Source organism: Gallus gallus, chromosome 21 (genome assembly GCF_016699485.2).
Source record: "Gallus gallus isolate bGalGal1 chromosome 21, bGalGal1.mat.broiler.GRCg7b, whole genome shotgun sequence".
Classification (NCBI taxonomy): Eukaryota; Metazoa; Chordata; class Aves; order Galliformes; family Phasianidae; genus Gallus; species Gallus gallus.
The window spans coordinates 2,910,654-2,924,967 of NC_052552.1; the positions used below are offsets into that span (position 1 = coordinate 2,910,654).

A 14,314-nucleotide genomic window follows, 5' to 3' on the forward strand; every position below is an offset into this window, starting at 1 on the left:
TATGGCAAAGGGAAGGGGTGGAAGTAGGATGGAGTAGGAAGAGGCACAGCTGATAGTGTAAGGAAATACACTTAGGGGTTTTTTTTTGACCTGTCCCACCCAGGTGTCCTATAGCCCCATGATAAGTGATAGCTCTGATAATTCAGTGCCTGCAGATGTGACTGAGCCCTGCCTGCCTACACAGTGCTGCTCCCAAAGATTACTGCACAGGTAAACAGGCAATTGCTGCAGGAATACAGCAGTGTGGGCTGCTTGCTTCTGCTTTATCCTGAGCTCACAGTGTCTTTTTGGAGAGGCAGAAACAGGCACAGAAAGGGTGTATTTTTTTTCCAGCTGCACTGACAATAATTATCAGCCCCAGAGTCCCAGGAGGGGGGGAGGAAGTTTCCTCCAAAATTAATAATTTACTGTTATATTTACAGCTCCCCCTGCGGGGACAGAGCACCTGCTGCTTTATTGGGGCTTCAGAGCTCAGGGCTGAGGCTCTGTACCACTGATGGCAGGGACATGTGGGAGCCTGGGATGGGAACTTTGGGGCCCTGCCTGCAAGACAAACATGTTCACTTACCTTTACTTCCTATAAGGCAGCTGGGCACGGTGCTTACTGCCCCCACGTTCCAGTGGCAGCAGCACAGCACAGCACACAGCAAGGAAAGAAACCAGTGGGGTGCAGCCATGCCAGGGGCTCAGGAGGCCAGGTACTGTTTGTAAACTGAGTGGTGTCCTTTTTTATTTAAACTGATTGCTGGAAAGCATCTTTTTTATTGTGATGTGATGGATAATGACAAGGGATGGGGGGGGGGTTGATGCTTTTTTCTTCTTCTTTTTTTTTTTTACAATATAAAGAAGCTAATGTACCACCAAGCTATTTGGTAAGGAAAAAAAAAATAACCCATGGCAGCACGTGCAACGTTTCAACAAAACGAAAAGAGGAGAGGGAGGGAGGGAGAGAAAAAAGTACCACGTGTGATTGATTGTGATTGTTGCTCACAACTGTACAGGTCACAGGAGGTTGCCCCCAGGAGTTACCATTGCATTCACAGTAGTCAAAAGTCTGCCTGCTGTTTTTACCCCCCCACCCCCAGCATCCCCCCCCCCGCCCCCCTCTGCTGGGGGCACACGGGGAGCTCTGCCTCATGGTCTGCAGCAGGCCTGAATGTGCAACGACAGCCACCTCTGTACCAAGGCTTGTAAAAGACCAGGAATCCTACAAACCAACCAACAACCAAAAAAAAAACCCCAAAGGTATATAAATGAGTCCGCAGTACACGTGACCGGAGGGGGGGGGGGTTAACCCTGAACTCCCCCCATTGAGCACACACTCATTTCTTCCTTATAACTCAAGCAAATCCAGCTGTGCAGGGCTGGGCAGAGTCCAGCAGTGTGTGCAGAGGCAGCCCCACACACCGCCTGTGCCGTACCATCCACACCAGAGTAAACATGGACCAGAACTTGCCTTTTTTTTGTTTTTTTTTCTTTTTTTTTTTTTGTAACTTGTTGTCCTGTCTTTGGTATTGTTTGCAAAAGTTCACGAGAGATGCATAGACAGCTGACTGGAGGAACTGAGCGCAGTTTCCAGGGAGAGGAGGAGATCCGTGGGAAAGGGAGGGGGGGGTTCTGTTTGTGATGGGTGTTGTGCTCAGCCGTGCTGAGTCCTGATGGAGGAGCAGTGCCAGTCCCCCCCCAGTGCCTGGAGCTCCTCGAAGGCAAAGAGCATTCCCAACAATCACAGCTCTGCTTTCCCAGGGCGCGAGAGAAGGCGAAGGGAACGGTACCACCGCCCTCCAGCACGGCCTCCTTTCTCTTCTTCACTTGGCCTTGTCTCAATACATCTTTGGATAGTTTATTCCTTCCCTTTTGACAGTTTTTTACTGTTTTTTTTTTTTTTTCCTTTAAGCAAAAAAAAAAAAAAAAAAAAGAAAACCCAAAAGCAAAACGCATCCCAAATAATAACAACAACAAATGAAACCCTCCCTTCCTCGCTCCTCCGTCTCACGCTGCCGAGGGAGGCTCTCCTGCTCCCCAAACCTTCCGTTGTGTTGGACACAGCCTCAGTTCCAGGAGCAGCCGGGAGCTGTTAGGATGGTGGTTTGGTGGTGTCGCTGAGCCCAGCCCCGATGGAGGGGTTCCCGTTCTCCTGCTTTGGGGAGATGCGGCTGGCGGAGGGCAGCGCGCTGCCAAACGGGGAGGACACACTGCCCGTGGATGAGGGCCTCAGCTCAGCTGGGGGAAGGTCCCGCTCCGGTGGCCGCAGCCCTGGGGGCTGCAGGGGGAAGGCCATGGGGAAGCCAGCCATGTAGAGCACCCTGCCCACTCGCTTGGCGACCTGTTGGAAAAGGAGAGAGTGTAAATGCAACGGCTGCTTTTTTTTCTGCTGCTTGTTTTGTGCCTGAACCAAAGTCCAGACCCGGAGCTGCAGTGCTCAGGTCTCGCTGTCCCAAGGGTTCCTCTCCCCACATACGTAGCCCCACGTGAGGGAACCAGGAGCTCCATGCGTGGCCAAATGAGGGGAACATGGAACCCACGTACACAGCCAGCTCAGGGGAACCAAGATGCCCATGTGCCAGGTGAGGCTGCAGTGCTGCTGGTAGTAATGGTGAGAGCAGGTCCTGCTGCCCTACCTGGGCTCCCTCCTGCCTGCAGCTTCCCTTGAGCTGGGTGAGGGCTACCAGCCCGTTAGCTGTCCCGCTGGCAGGCAGCACTGGGTCAATAGAACCCTCCTGCTCACCCCAAACCTACCAGTAAGGCTACAGGATGGTCCAGTGCCCTCTTCTGCACAGCAGGACCAACTCTATCAAGAAGGGGAAAAAAAACTATGTGCCTATGGGGTGCACAGGAAGCCATGAGCCTGCAGCCTCTCCCTTCTGCAGCACCGAAGAACCCTCTCCTGCAGCCGCTCGCCTCCCAGCAAGGGCCAAAGGCCTCCCAGCTTCCCAGCACCTACACAGCTGGTTCACATTTAAGCTTAAACAAAAACACAGGCATGTGCTCCAAGCAGACAACTGGGGCATTATTCAGTTAGCAGCATCGGGACGCTGCTCCCCCCCTTGCTCCCCATGCCTTATTATAGAACTTTAAACACCACTGATTAAATTGAAGCAGGGTTTTTCTAGCTCCAGCCCGTATCTCACATCCCCCCCTACCAAATCCAATCTCGGTATGTCTGTGAGCTATTTGGCATCCTCTGTTTTTTAAGAAACATAAGAGTTTTATTTCCTGCTGAATTGACCCACGGGGAACAATTGCCCACAGAACCTTTTTATTAGACCCCTCATAAACAGTGAGGGCTGGAGGGAAAGTTGTAAACTCACCATTATTGTTTTACCATCACACAACAAACGCACGGCTCCTGGGTTAGGGAAGCCCTGTGAGCACTGCCTGTATGCACAATGCCATCCCAGCTACCAGCATGGCACCCCATGTGCTGTGCCCTCCGCAGCCAGCTGCCCCCATGTTCCCCCCCTGGCAGTTAATGGGAGGCAACGAGCAGCTCATCAGATAGATATGTGAGCGTGTGGGACGTTTTGGAGGCCAGAATGAGCCTTCTTGAAGCCAGACTTAGATGAACAGCCAAGTGCAGCTGGGGAAGCAGCCCTACCTGTGAGCGTATCTTCAGTGCCGGCCCCAGCTTCAGCCCCATGTTGTTCAGCAGGTGCTCCTCTGTCAGCAGGGGGAGGGTCTCACCATCAATGGCCTGCTCACGGAATACCTGCAGGGAAAGCAGCAGGAGCCGGGCTCAGCACGGAGCAGCAGCACTGCAGGCCCTTAGATATGCACAAGAGGCAGGAGAAAAGCATCTCCACTTCGACAACCCCTGCGTCACACTGGGTTTGTTGGGTTGTTGCACCCACGAGCATCCCAATCCCACAGCCCCCTCTGCAGGGGCTCCGCATGGCGCAGCCATCACCGAGCAGCACAACGAGGGCAGTTTTCCACTCCCTGTCAGATCCCGGGCAGTGCTTTTACTGCTGGGCTCCACCACTGAAGCTGCTCCTGACTGCAGTGTGTGTTTCTGCTCTCTGACCCTGCGGAACTGAATGTGCCCGTTTCCTTCCTCTGAAGACAGCGTGGCCACGAGCCAACAGCCTCCCTCCCTCCATGCTAAACCCCAAACCAAGCACAGCATCCGTCCTCCACGGCTGTCCTATGGGTGCTGAGCCACTGCAGGGACAAAGCTGCACACTGTCAAGCAGAGTGTTGTTGCTGAAGCCCCATCTGCCTACAGTGCCTCAGGAGAGCTGCCAACCCCCCGAGCTGTGTGCCCATAGGGACGGTGGCACGGATGGCATCCCCAGCACGGAGCATTACCTGAGTGTACTCAGTGCAACCCGCCAGGTTGGACACGAAGCTGCACACGTCCTCCACTGTCCATTTGCTGATGTCCTCCAATGCCGGGCTCTCATCGCCATCCAGAAAGAGACCTCCCATGGTGCCTGGGTCGGGGGTGGGAGGGAGGGGTGGGGAAAGGAACATAAATCATTAAAATCCCACACGGACAACAGCCAGCCTGCAATCTGAATATTTCTCTCTAGCCGCACATTCATCTTTAATGACCTGTCAATTAAAGAGCTGGGCAGGGTCAATTCATAGCTTCTTCCTCCTGGAGGTCCCCAGCTTAGCAAGGGGGGCAGGGAAAGGAAAAATCCCCGCTAATGCATTGCATGTGTGCAATGTGCTTCAGCTGCAGGGAAGAGACGGGGGAAGGGAGCAAAGAGAGGGGAATAAAGGGGAAAAAGGCACGGAACCCAGAGGAGCAGAAGCTCTGTGCCCTGGGAGGGGCTGTCCCCTGCTCCTGCCTGGCTCTGCTGTGCTGGCAGCTCGCACAATGATAACAAATAGGCGCCGGGCGGCTCCGAGGGATGCACCTTCTGTTGTAATAATGACATGTCACCGCGTGCTGCCGGCCTGGAGGATGCGAGAAGGGCAGCGCCGTTCCCTGCCAGGCCTCTGCCTGCCTCGGTGATAAATGATGGTCCGAGGGAGCGGTAATGGATTGTGGAGCAGCACACAGATGGGGCCCAGCGTGTGGGCACCGAACGGCATTCATCGTCCCATGGACAGGTGTCCACAGCACAGCCCTCACGTCCCTGCTGCAACCCAACCCAACCCAACCCAATGTAATTCTGCCTCCAGCTGCTTTGGAAGAGGCCGAGCTGGGAACGAAGGCTCTGCTGCAGGGATGCACAAAGCAAAAGAGCCCTTAGGAAAAGACCCAGGGCTGGCTCTGCGAATCAGCAGCAAAATCAGAAAGGCTCATTGCTGCCAAAGCCTGCAGACAACGCTCGTGATGGAAATGCGAAGCGATGATAATAAATGGCTGTTAGAGGGACTGGCAGTGCTGGGGGCAGTGAGCCCACCCGCAGCACGGCTCCCCGCTGAGCCCCAGCGCTGCGCTGCCTCTTGCTAATTGCTCTGCTAATTGCTGTGAGCTGAGGTGGGTTCGGGCTTTTGGATGACGGAGAGCTGGCGGTGGCTTCCCTGCCTTGTCCCATCCCGTGCAGGTCACTGCAGGGGGCCATTACACACACACAGCCCTACAATTTGGGCTCGGAAAATGGGTGACCGCCTCCCTTCCCAGCACAGCACCTCTGGCTGTTTCCACTAAGAGTTTCCATTGGCTCTCCCTGCAGCTGTCCGTGGCCCCCAACAAAGGTCCTTGTGAGATGCCTCCATCCATCACGTTGGCCTCACCCTGTGCGTGTGGCCGGGACTCAACTTCGTCCCTGCTGGCACTTATTACCATCCTTGTCTTCCCTCGGTGCAAATGGAGACCTTTAAGCTCATTAAGAGGTGTTCGCTTCCCGCGAGCACGGAGATGAACCACACAATTATGAAGTTTGGAGACCACTGAGACTCTATGATCACCCCCTGCCCCACACAATCCTTAAGACTGGAAAAGACCTCTGAGATGCTGACCCATCCCCGCCGTGTCCACTCACAGAATCATCCAACGACAGAACCGTTATGGTTGGAGGAGACCATTGGATCATCACACCCAACCCCGGGCCCACCCCACCACGTCCCTCGGTGCCACATCTCCATGGTTTCCGAACACATCTGCGGTGACTCCACCACCTCCCTGCAGACCCTCCGCCCAACACTCAGCCCCACTCTTCAGCGTGCTGAAAACCCACCTGCGTGGAAGTAGGGGCTCATGGTGTAGGGGAAGCCGAAGGGCAGCGGCTGAGGCGGTGGGATGGAGGCTGGCGGCAGGTACTTCACCTCGCTCTTGTTGATGCCAGCACCAAGCAGGTGGCTGGGGGACTCGGCGCTGGAGGAGCTGCAGGGTGCGTTCTGGCTGCCGGTGCCTTCGCCCAGCTCCTTGCTCCCCTCGCATCCCTTGCCCGTCTCTTTGCACTCCTTCAGCTCCGTGGCTGAGCCGCCGCTGTCTGCCTTCAAGCTCTCCGGTTTCTCATCGCTCACATCGGCGTCGCTCTCCGAGTCCTTCATCTCCTCATCGTTACAGTCCGGTGCCCCATCCCGCGCCCTCGGCTCCGCCGGCTCCTTGGCCTCGCTGGGTCCCTGCGGCTCGGCGCGGTGATGCGCCGCCTTCCGGCTGCCGCGCCGCGGCTGCTCCTTGGGCGGCGTGGAGCTGCTGGGGACGCCGGGGTTGAGGGACAGCAGGGGCGCGTTGTTGTGCCGCAGCACCAGCATGGCGTTGCGCCGGGACAGCTCGTCCCGCAGCGGGTGACCCTCGGGGATGTCGTGCACGTTGCGCAGGGCGGGGTGGTCTGGGGGCAAGCCGGGGTGCAGGCTCAGGGGGTCACCAGCCAGCAGGCGCTGCCGGTGGAGGTTCTCCAGCTCCTTCTGGCGGATGATCTCGGCCGACATCTCCAACCTGCAACGAGAGAGGTGGGGGAAGGTGGATGGGGGGCTCCAAGGGAAGCTCGCTAACCACAGCCTCGCTGAACTGGAGCCTGGGGGCTCCTCGAGTACAGCCCCTGCAGACCCGCATCCATTTGTGCCTCCTGGCCGTGCTTCTTATGCACAGCTCCTCCAGACTGGCAGTGTGCATCATTCTACAGGCGAAGGCAATGGAAAGCAAAACAAGGCAGTGGAAGGAAAGGGAAGGGAATGGAAGGAAAGGGAAGGGAATGGAAGGCAAGGGAAGATAATGGAAGGAAAGGGAAGGAAAGGCAACAGAAGGGAAAGGAATGAAAGGCAAGGGGAGGCAACAGAAGGAAAGGGAAAGGAATAGAAGGTAATAGAAGGTTGTGGAAGAGAAGGGAAGGTAATGGATGGTAAGGGAAGGGAATGGAAGGAAAGGGAAGGGAAGGAAAGGCAACAAAAGGGAAAGGAAAGGAAGGGAAGGCAAGGGGAGGCAACGGAAAGTAACAGAAGAGAAGGGAAGGCAACAGAAGGAACGGGAAAGGAATATAAGGTAATAGAAGGTTGTGGAAGAGAAGGGAAGGTAATGGATGGTAATGGAAGGGCATGGAAGGCAGGGGAAGGTAATCAAAGCCAATAGAATGTAATGGAAGCCAAGAGAAGGTAATGGAAAATAACAGAAGGCAACAGAAGGCAGCGGAAGGCAATGGAAGGCAAGGGAAGGCTTGCCCTCTGCATTAGCCCTCTGCACTCCTTACCTTGCCAGGTTTTGCTTTCGTAGCATCTCTTGCTGCCGTGCAAACATCTCTGCTTGTGCCGGCTGTAGGAACCCGTAACCTAGGGACAGGGAGGGGAACATGGGGTTATTCATCTCTGCACTCAATCCTGCCTCCCCCAGGGCCAGCTCTGCAGGGCTGTGCAGGGAAGGGCCGCGCTCACCTGGTGTCTGGCACAGGGCTGAAGGCACCCCGAGGAAAGGAGGTCGCAAGTGGGGCCCCAGGGCAATATGGGGCGCGTTCTGGGGTGAGAGCAGAGGCGGTGGGTGGGATATCTCCCTGCAGGAAACAGAACAGAAATCCACGCTGAGCACCTGGAAGCAGTGATGGGAGGGTGCCGGCTTAGGCAGAGCATCTCTTCCTTGCACCACACTGAGATGGCTGAGATGCCCACTGCCCACACACACAACTTGAAAAGAGGGATGCAAGCATGGAGCACTGCAGAGTCTGTGCTAAGGTGTGCTTTGGGAGTTAGGTGGGCAGCTCGGTGAGCTGCAAGAGGTGTGAGGGGTGGGAAGGGGACAATGCATGGAAGCACAGAGGGCAGAGCTTGCTTGCTTGCAAGCAAAAAAAGGGAGAACAAAAAGAATACGCAGGAAGGGAACAGGAGCCAAGGTCTCTTCCATTAGTCAGATCTGCCCTGGGAGCCTGCAAGCAAATTTCTGCTTTCCGGCTGCACGTCTCTTAATTCCTTTTGATGGCCACTTACAACATTATTACCTTCACCGGGGCATCCAGAAGGCAGAGCCAAGTGCTGCGCCGTTCATTTTCATTTCACAGCATCTCCCTATAAAATCTGCTTCGGGAGGGACTGGAAGGCGGTAGGGAGGAGGGGGGACAAGGGGACAACCCCAGGTGGGGACGGATGGCCACCAGGGCACGCAGCACAGGGTGCCACATGCAGCTGGCTCCGCACAGCACTGCAGGTTTCCAATGGGCAATGCAGGAGAAGGATGCTGCCTTCCGAAATTCCTCCCCTCCGCTCCCATTCCTGGCCGCCTCGGGCTCTCCTCCCCTCCTCCTCCTCCTCCCTCCCCCAGCTCTCCTCTAAACTAATTGCACGGCTCGCTGTGTCTGGAGGAGAGCCACGGATCGATCCGTCGCTGCTGAAATGTTAATGCTAATCGTATAACCGCTCCGCCAGCACCTCGCACTCCGGTGGCAGCTCCAATTAATCTCAGGTAACGCAGCGCCGTGACCTTCGGCTCCGAGCCGGGGCAGCAGCCAAGCGATGCTTATGTAATTACACCATGAAGTGTGTAATCACCTGCCCTAATCCCCGAGGCCTCACAATTAGCCGAGGCCTCGGTGGCTGGGCTGCCAAGTGCTTTTGCCACCCCGGACAGCCTGGAGATGAATAACGGACAATTAAAGCGGCGTGACGGGGGCTAGGAGGTGTCCGTTCGATCGTAATTAGCTGTAATCATGGGGAGACGAGGCTGGCAGACGTGCTGTTCGTTGTGTAAGAAGCAATTTAGGGAACGGAGTGGCTTTTAACCGTTCCCCGGCCAGTCACCAGGAGGCACCCCGTTTCTGTGGGCACGGAGAAGGGTGATCGGGGTGGGGAGAGCTGGGCTGCCCATAGAGATGCTTAAGAAGCCACATTTTAGCTGGGAAGAGTCAATGTGTGCCAGGGCAGCGTGCTCTGTGCTGGGGACCGGGGCTGGGAGGGGGAAACGTGGAGGGCTCTCCCATCGGTGGCGAGCAGAGCGTTAAGCAGAGGACGGTACTGCGCCGTAAGGCTGCGCGCTGCGATCCCAAAGGGACCCACACCCACTCCTGCTCAGCCCCTCTGCTCCCAGCGGAGCGGTGGCACCCCCGGCCCTGCAGGAGCTGGGATGCTCAGGGCTGGGAAGGAGGGACTGTGCTGCCATGCACATGGCCAACGCCAGCAGGGACCCCAATGGGATGCAGAGAACGCGGTCTCAGACCGAAACCCAAAGCCTCGCGCCCTCCCTCAGGCAGATCTCAGCCTTCAGCCCCATTACTTTCCCTCCTCCTCTTCTTCTGCCTCCCTGAGGAAGGGCTGAGCTGCACTCCCAGCACACCAATGCAGCCCTTGGCCGTCACATCCGATAAGCCCCATCCTTTCTTTGCACAGAGCAATTCTGTTACCATGAAGGTGCTCCTGCACGTTGCCCCCAGCCCTCTTTTCCCCCTTGCCACGCCAGCTGGAGCCTCCTGAGCAGAGCATTAGGGGATTTGCACTGCATGCTGCTAAATTTGATATGTCCTTTAACAGGAGACAAATGGTTCGCGAGGCTTAAAAAGTATTGACTTTTCTTTAACAATAAGCGCTAATGGCCTTCAAATAATCAATATTTAAAGTCATTATGGGGTTACACATTATACTGTTAAATCAGAGCCTCTCGCTTTAACCCCATCGCATCCTCCCGGCGTGCTCCAAAGGCTGTGATGGGAGATGGGAGCCGCAGATTGGAAGCGGCAAGGCGTGGAAGTAAATTTAGAAGGGCTGCAAGGAGGGGGAATAAGAAGGCATGAGAGCTCTGCTCCCTTCTGCTCTGCGTGTGATAGGAAGAGACACTTGAAACCCGAGGTAAGAGGCAGGCGGCACGCAGCTCGGGGCTGGCTGGCTGTGCTGGCAGCAGCCATCATCACCACACCTCCCAGCTCCAGCTTTCCCTCTTCCAAACCCTTTCACAGCTCCAACCCCAACCGCCCTCCCCTACAACCCGCCTGCTGCTGCAGGAGCTCCATCCTTGAGCCCACCTGGAATCCCAGCCCTGTGCCCACCATGCTGCTCCTGGGAAGGGGGGTGCCACCTCAATGCTCAGTGCCCACCTGAGCCTCTGCCATTTCCTAACCCTCTGCAACAGAGGTGCACAAAGGCTGCTTTGATTTACCTTGTGACAGAGAGCACGGCGGCCAAGCGCACAGCCCAGTGCTGACAGCTGCAGGGAGAACTCATGGCAGGAGTTAACCCACAGCAGGAGTCACCCCACAGCAGGAGTCACCCCACGGCTGGAGTTAACCCACGGCACGAGTTAACCCATGCAGTGCTTTCCTGCTTAGCACCGTGCAGCATCCCCATGGCTCCCGGGGTGCTCAGGCACCCAAGGTGACTGCACCTGGAGCAGGATGCTCAGACAGGGCTCTGCAGGGTGGTGTCTCAGGCCCGGAGCTGCAGAGCACATGGCACGACTGTGCTTCCTTTGCTTCCCTGCTTCGTTCCCTTGTGTGCAAGCTGGCGTGTGGCTGCCAACATCCTGCTCTGTGCAATGTGCTGCTCTGCTCTGACTGCACTTCTCAGGGACCTTCCTGGACTCTGCATGCTTTTAAAGCGAGGAAAACTATCACAGCAAAGGAAACTGAGGCACAGGGTGACCTCCTGAGGGCTGCACGCACTCCTGGCACGCGTAGCCAGCAGCCTTATGGATGCACCTAACCTGGAGGTGCTCGGTGCACCTGGCACTGCGGGTATGCAAGATAGGAGGTGGGGGGGGGTTACCCAAAGGGCACCGTGCAGGGGAAGGCCTCTGCCCAGCCCTATGGGATTCCTCTGCCCCAGACGGAAAGCAAGGAAGCCACAAAATGACAACTTCAATGTCTTCACTCACTCTGCAAAGCAGGGCAGGGGGGTCCACGCTGCCCACAGCCCCAGGGTGGGTGCGTTGCCTCCTGAACACCCCACATTGCACCTGCAGGAGCCGCACGTCCCCCCCCTTCCCCCCCCCTTTCCCCACCCCCCAGCAGCGGGTGCCTTACCTGTCGGGGAAGTGGCTGTCTCGGTGCTGGGGGAGGCCCTGCTTCCTGCGCTGCGAGGACGAATTGCCGCCCGTGGGGATGTGAGCTTCCATCGCTCCGGGGTTCCGCGCAGCCGCCGCCGCCGCCACCTCCTGCCGAGCCCGGAGCAGATCTGGGGGGGGGTGGGGGGGGAAGCGATGAGCCCAGGCCCCGCCAACCCCGGGGTCCCCGGTATCACCCCCCCCCCCCTCCTCCCAGGCCCTCCCCACCCGGTGCTGCTGCCGGCTCCCTGCAGGCGACAGCGCTCCTCCCGCTCCCCCATCCCCGTTCCCCCCCACTCCCATCCCCGCGGCCCTCAGGCGACAGCTGCCCCCCCCCCCCCCTTCCATCTTCTCCCTCCACCTCCACAGGAGTTTGGCAGCGGAGGAAATTGTGCAACTCCGGGAGAAGGGAGGGGGGGGGGGGGCTTAATTGCCTTCCCTGGCAGAGGGAGGGGAGGAGAAGGGATGGAAGAAGGGGAGGGGGGGGGGGGGGGGCAGAGCCCTTGCCCAGCCCAGCAGCACGATGCTGGTCCTGCAGGTTGCTGCATGCCCGGCACTGCTCCAGGATGGGAGGCTGTGGGCCCCCCACCGAACCCATCCGCACCGCAGGATCCCCCCCCACCCCCCCCCCCCTTCACCCCCCTCCCCTTTCTGCTTTCTCGTCTCTCAAACCCCACCGGACCGCATTAAAGCCCGCAGCACTCCGAGCCGGGCACAGCACTCCTTTCCACGCTCATTAATTAATTACCTGCAGGACCCGGGTCACCCCTCGCGGCGGTAATTCAGCCGCCTGGCGCGCAGCCAGCTGCAGCAGCCGCATCGATCCCCAGCGACCGCAACAACCCCCGCTGCCCCCCCCCCATCCCCATCCCCTTAACCCCCCCCTCACCCCCCCCCACCAAGCTCTGCTATTTACAATCCTGCACTCTGACAGTTGGGAAATCAGATTGATGGACAGCGGGACGCCGCCGGTGGAGGTTTCAGGAGGGCTGGAGGGAAAAGAGGAGGTGGTGGAGGTGGGGGGTGGGGGGAGGGGGGGGGGGGAAGCAATTAAAAACCAAAAAAAGGTTTCTAAATTATTAACGTTTTGTCAATTATTAATGGTGTCGGAGCCTCCGTGTGAGCCGGTGGATAAACTGCGCTTTGTAGGGGCAGTAATAATTGATAGCCCAGCGCCTGCCCTGCGGTGTGGAGCCCATCCAACACGCACTGAGTTCTGCCTCTGCTCCCCGGCGCTCAGGGTGACCCCTCCGCCAAGGAGAGAACTGAAGCACCATCATTATATATAGGTACACACATCGGGCTTTTAAGGTAATGAGCTCCTTTGGTCCTGGGCTGGGTGGCACTGGGGGGGTTCGGCCCCACGGAGCTCCGCACCTCTGCTGTGGTGTGGGAACACCGCTGAGTGAATTCTGACTCTCCAGCAACAGGAATCGCCTTCTTGCCCCCAGAGAAGCCAATCAAATCAAACAGAGTGGAAAAGAAGACAGCCTCTTCATTAACCTAACAAGGAGCCCTGGGGATCTGCGCTCCCAGACTGGAGATTCTCCTCCAGCTCCTGCTGGATGGATGGATGAATGGATGGATGGATGGATGGACGGATGGATGCTTTGCAGGTGCTCCTCGTGCTCCTTCCCCACAGCCCTGGCTGGGAAGCAGCAGTGGGGCTGTGGGTTCTGCACAGCACCACTCGCCAGCAGTGCTCTGGCTCTCTGCTCCCAGGCTGGAGCCACGCTGTCACCTCCTGCCTCTCCTGCACTGCCAGACGCAGGCAGCTGCGTCCCATCCATCCTCCCTGCAGCACAGGAGCCTGCAGCCTGCGTGGGGATGCTGAGCTCCTGAGGATGCTGAGCCCTCCCCAGTGTGGAACCTCCATCTGCCTCGCGCCCCCTTTAGGCACAGCACAGCACCGTGCAGCCACGCTGCATTCAGGCAGCTCTGTCCCCATCTGATGGCAAACCCAGCAGTGACCCTTCCCATCATGCAGCACCCAACAGGCACTGCAGGACTCTTCTCCCACACGACACCGGCCCAGCCCAGGGCACACAGCATGCATGGAATAAAGCAGGACCAGGGGTCCCCTGCTGTCCCTAAGCACCCAACTCCACCTCAGAGGAGCAGACCATAATGGGAAGGGCTGCAGCTCCTTGGTGCTGGAAGCTGCAACCTACAGGCAACCTGGGAAGCCCCCACTGGGTGAGCTGGGGGGCAGAAGCAGGGCTGGCTGGGGCGAGTGAAGGGCCAGAGTGAGCCCGGGGATGCAACACCATTAAGTTCAAGAGATGACGCCATGCATGAACCTGTCCCACTGACTGCAGCATCTCCCTGCCGAGCTGTCTTTGCTGCATCTCAGCCGTATCTACCCATTTTAGCTGCTCGTAAAGCCATGGGACACCTAATTCTCATTAAAGCTAAAGGTCGCCGACACCAATTCTGGCTGCACCTGCATGCACAAACTTCCTGAACCTCACACCGTCGACGCTGAACGACACCACATCCCAAAGCCCATCAACACAGGGCGTCCCACGGCACCACAACCAGACACAACAGACTGGGAGCATCCCAACGACACAACCTGAGCACCAAGGCTCCCCGGTGCAAAGCCAAGCCCTACCTCCATGGCTGGGCACCGCCATGCTGTTGGCCAACTGGTAGAGCCGCTGCTGCTGCTGCTCCTCAAAGGTGCTGTGCTCGTTCAGCGCCGACATCATGCGCCTGTAGTGCTCCTCTGGGGTCATCTGAGTCACCGAGTCCTCCAGCAGAGGCGTGTGGGAGTTTTCTGAAGGACACAAAGGTTTGGGGTTGGTTGGGACAGTCTCCCCCCAGCTCTACCACGCGCCGAGCTGCCATGGCCCAGAGGTGCCACCACGTGCACACCCACGGCCTGGCCTCCAGTGTGTGCTCACACACAAACACCCACAAGTGCTGTAGTGTGCACAAATGGTGCACAGGCAGCCAAACACC

The 14,314-nt window shown here is 57.7% G+C and overlaps 1 protein-coding gene across 13 annotated transcripts in view; it reads right to left on the reverse strand.

Annotated features, from left to right (window-relative positions):
- Positions 1 to 699: 699 nt before the first annotated feature.
- SAMD11 (sterile alpha motif domain containing 11) overlaps positions 700 to 14,314 on the reverse strand; it is a 117,152-nt gene continuing 103,537 nt past the window's right edge. For 9 of the 13 annotated variants that reach the window (XM_046903139.1, XM_015296883.4, XM_046903138.1 and 6 more), the window contains 8 exons: positions 13,965 to 14,129; positions 11,331 to 11,481; positions 7,768 to 7,883; positions 7,587 to 7,665; positions 6,135 to 6,838; positions 4,309 to 4,433; positions 3,599 to 3,709; positions 1,873 to 2,326 (listed from right to left, as the gene is read on the reverse strand). In XM_046903139.1, coding sequence (XP_046759095.1) covers positions 2,078 to 2,326; positions 3,599 to 3,709; positions 4,309 to 4,433; positions 6,135 to 6,838; positions 7,587 to 7,665; positions 7,768 to 7,883; positions 11,331 to 11,481; positions 13,965 to 14,129 — 1,700 coding nt within the window. In that variant the 3' untranslated portion in view covers positions 1,873 to 2,077. Of the gene's footprint in view, positions 2,327 to 3,598; positions 3,710 to 4,308; positions 4,434 to 6,134; positions 6,839 to 7,586; positions 7,666 to 7,767; positions 7,884 to 11,330; positions 11,482 to 13,964; positions 14,130 to 14,314 lie in introns of all 13 variants that reach the window. The other 4 variants (XM_046903140.1, NM_001030877.3, NM_001397689.1 and 1 more) reach the window with 1 other exon arrangement.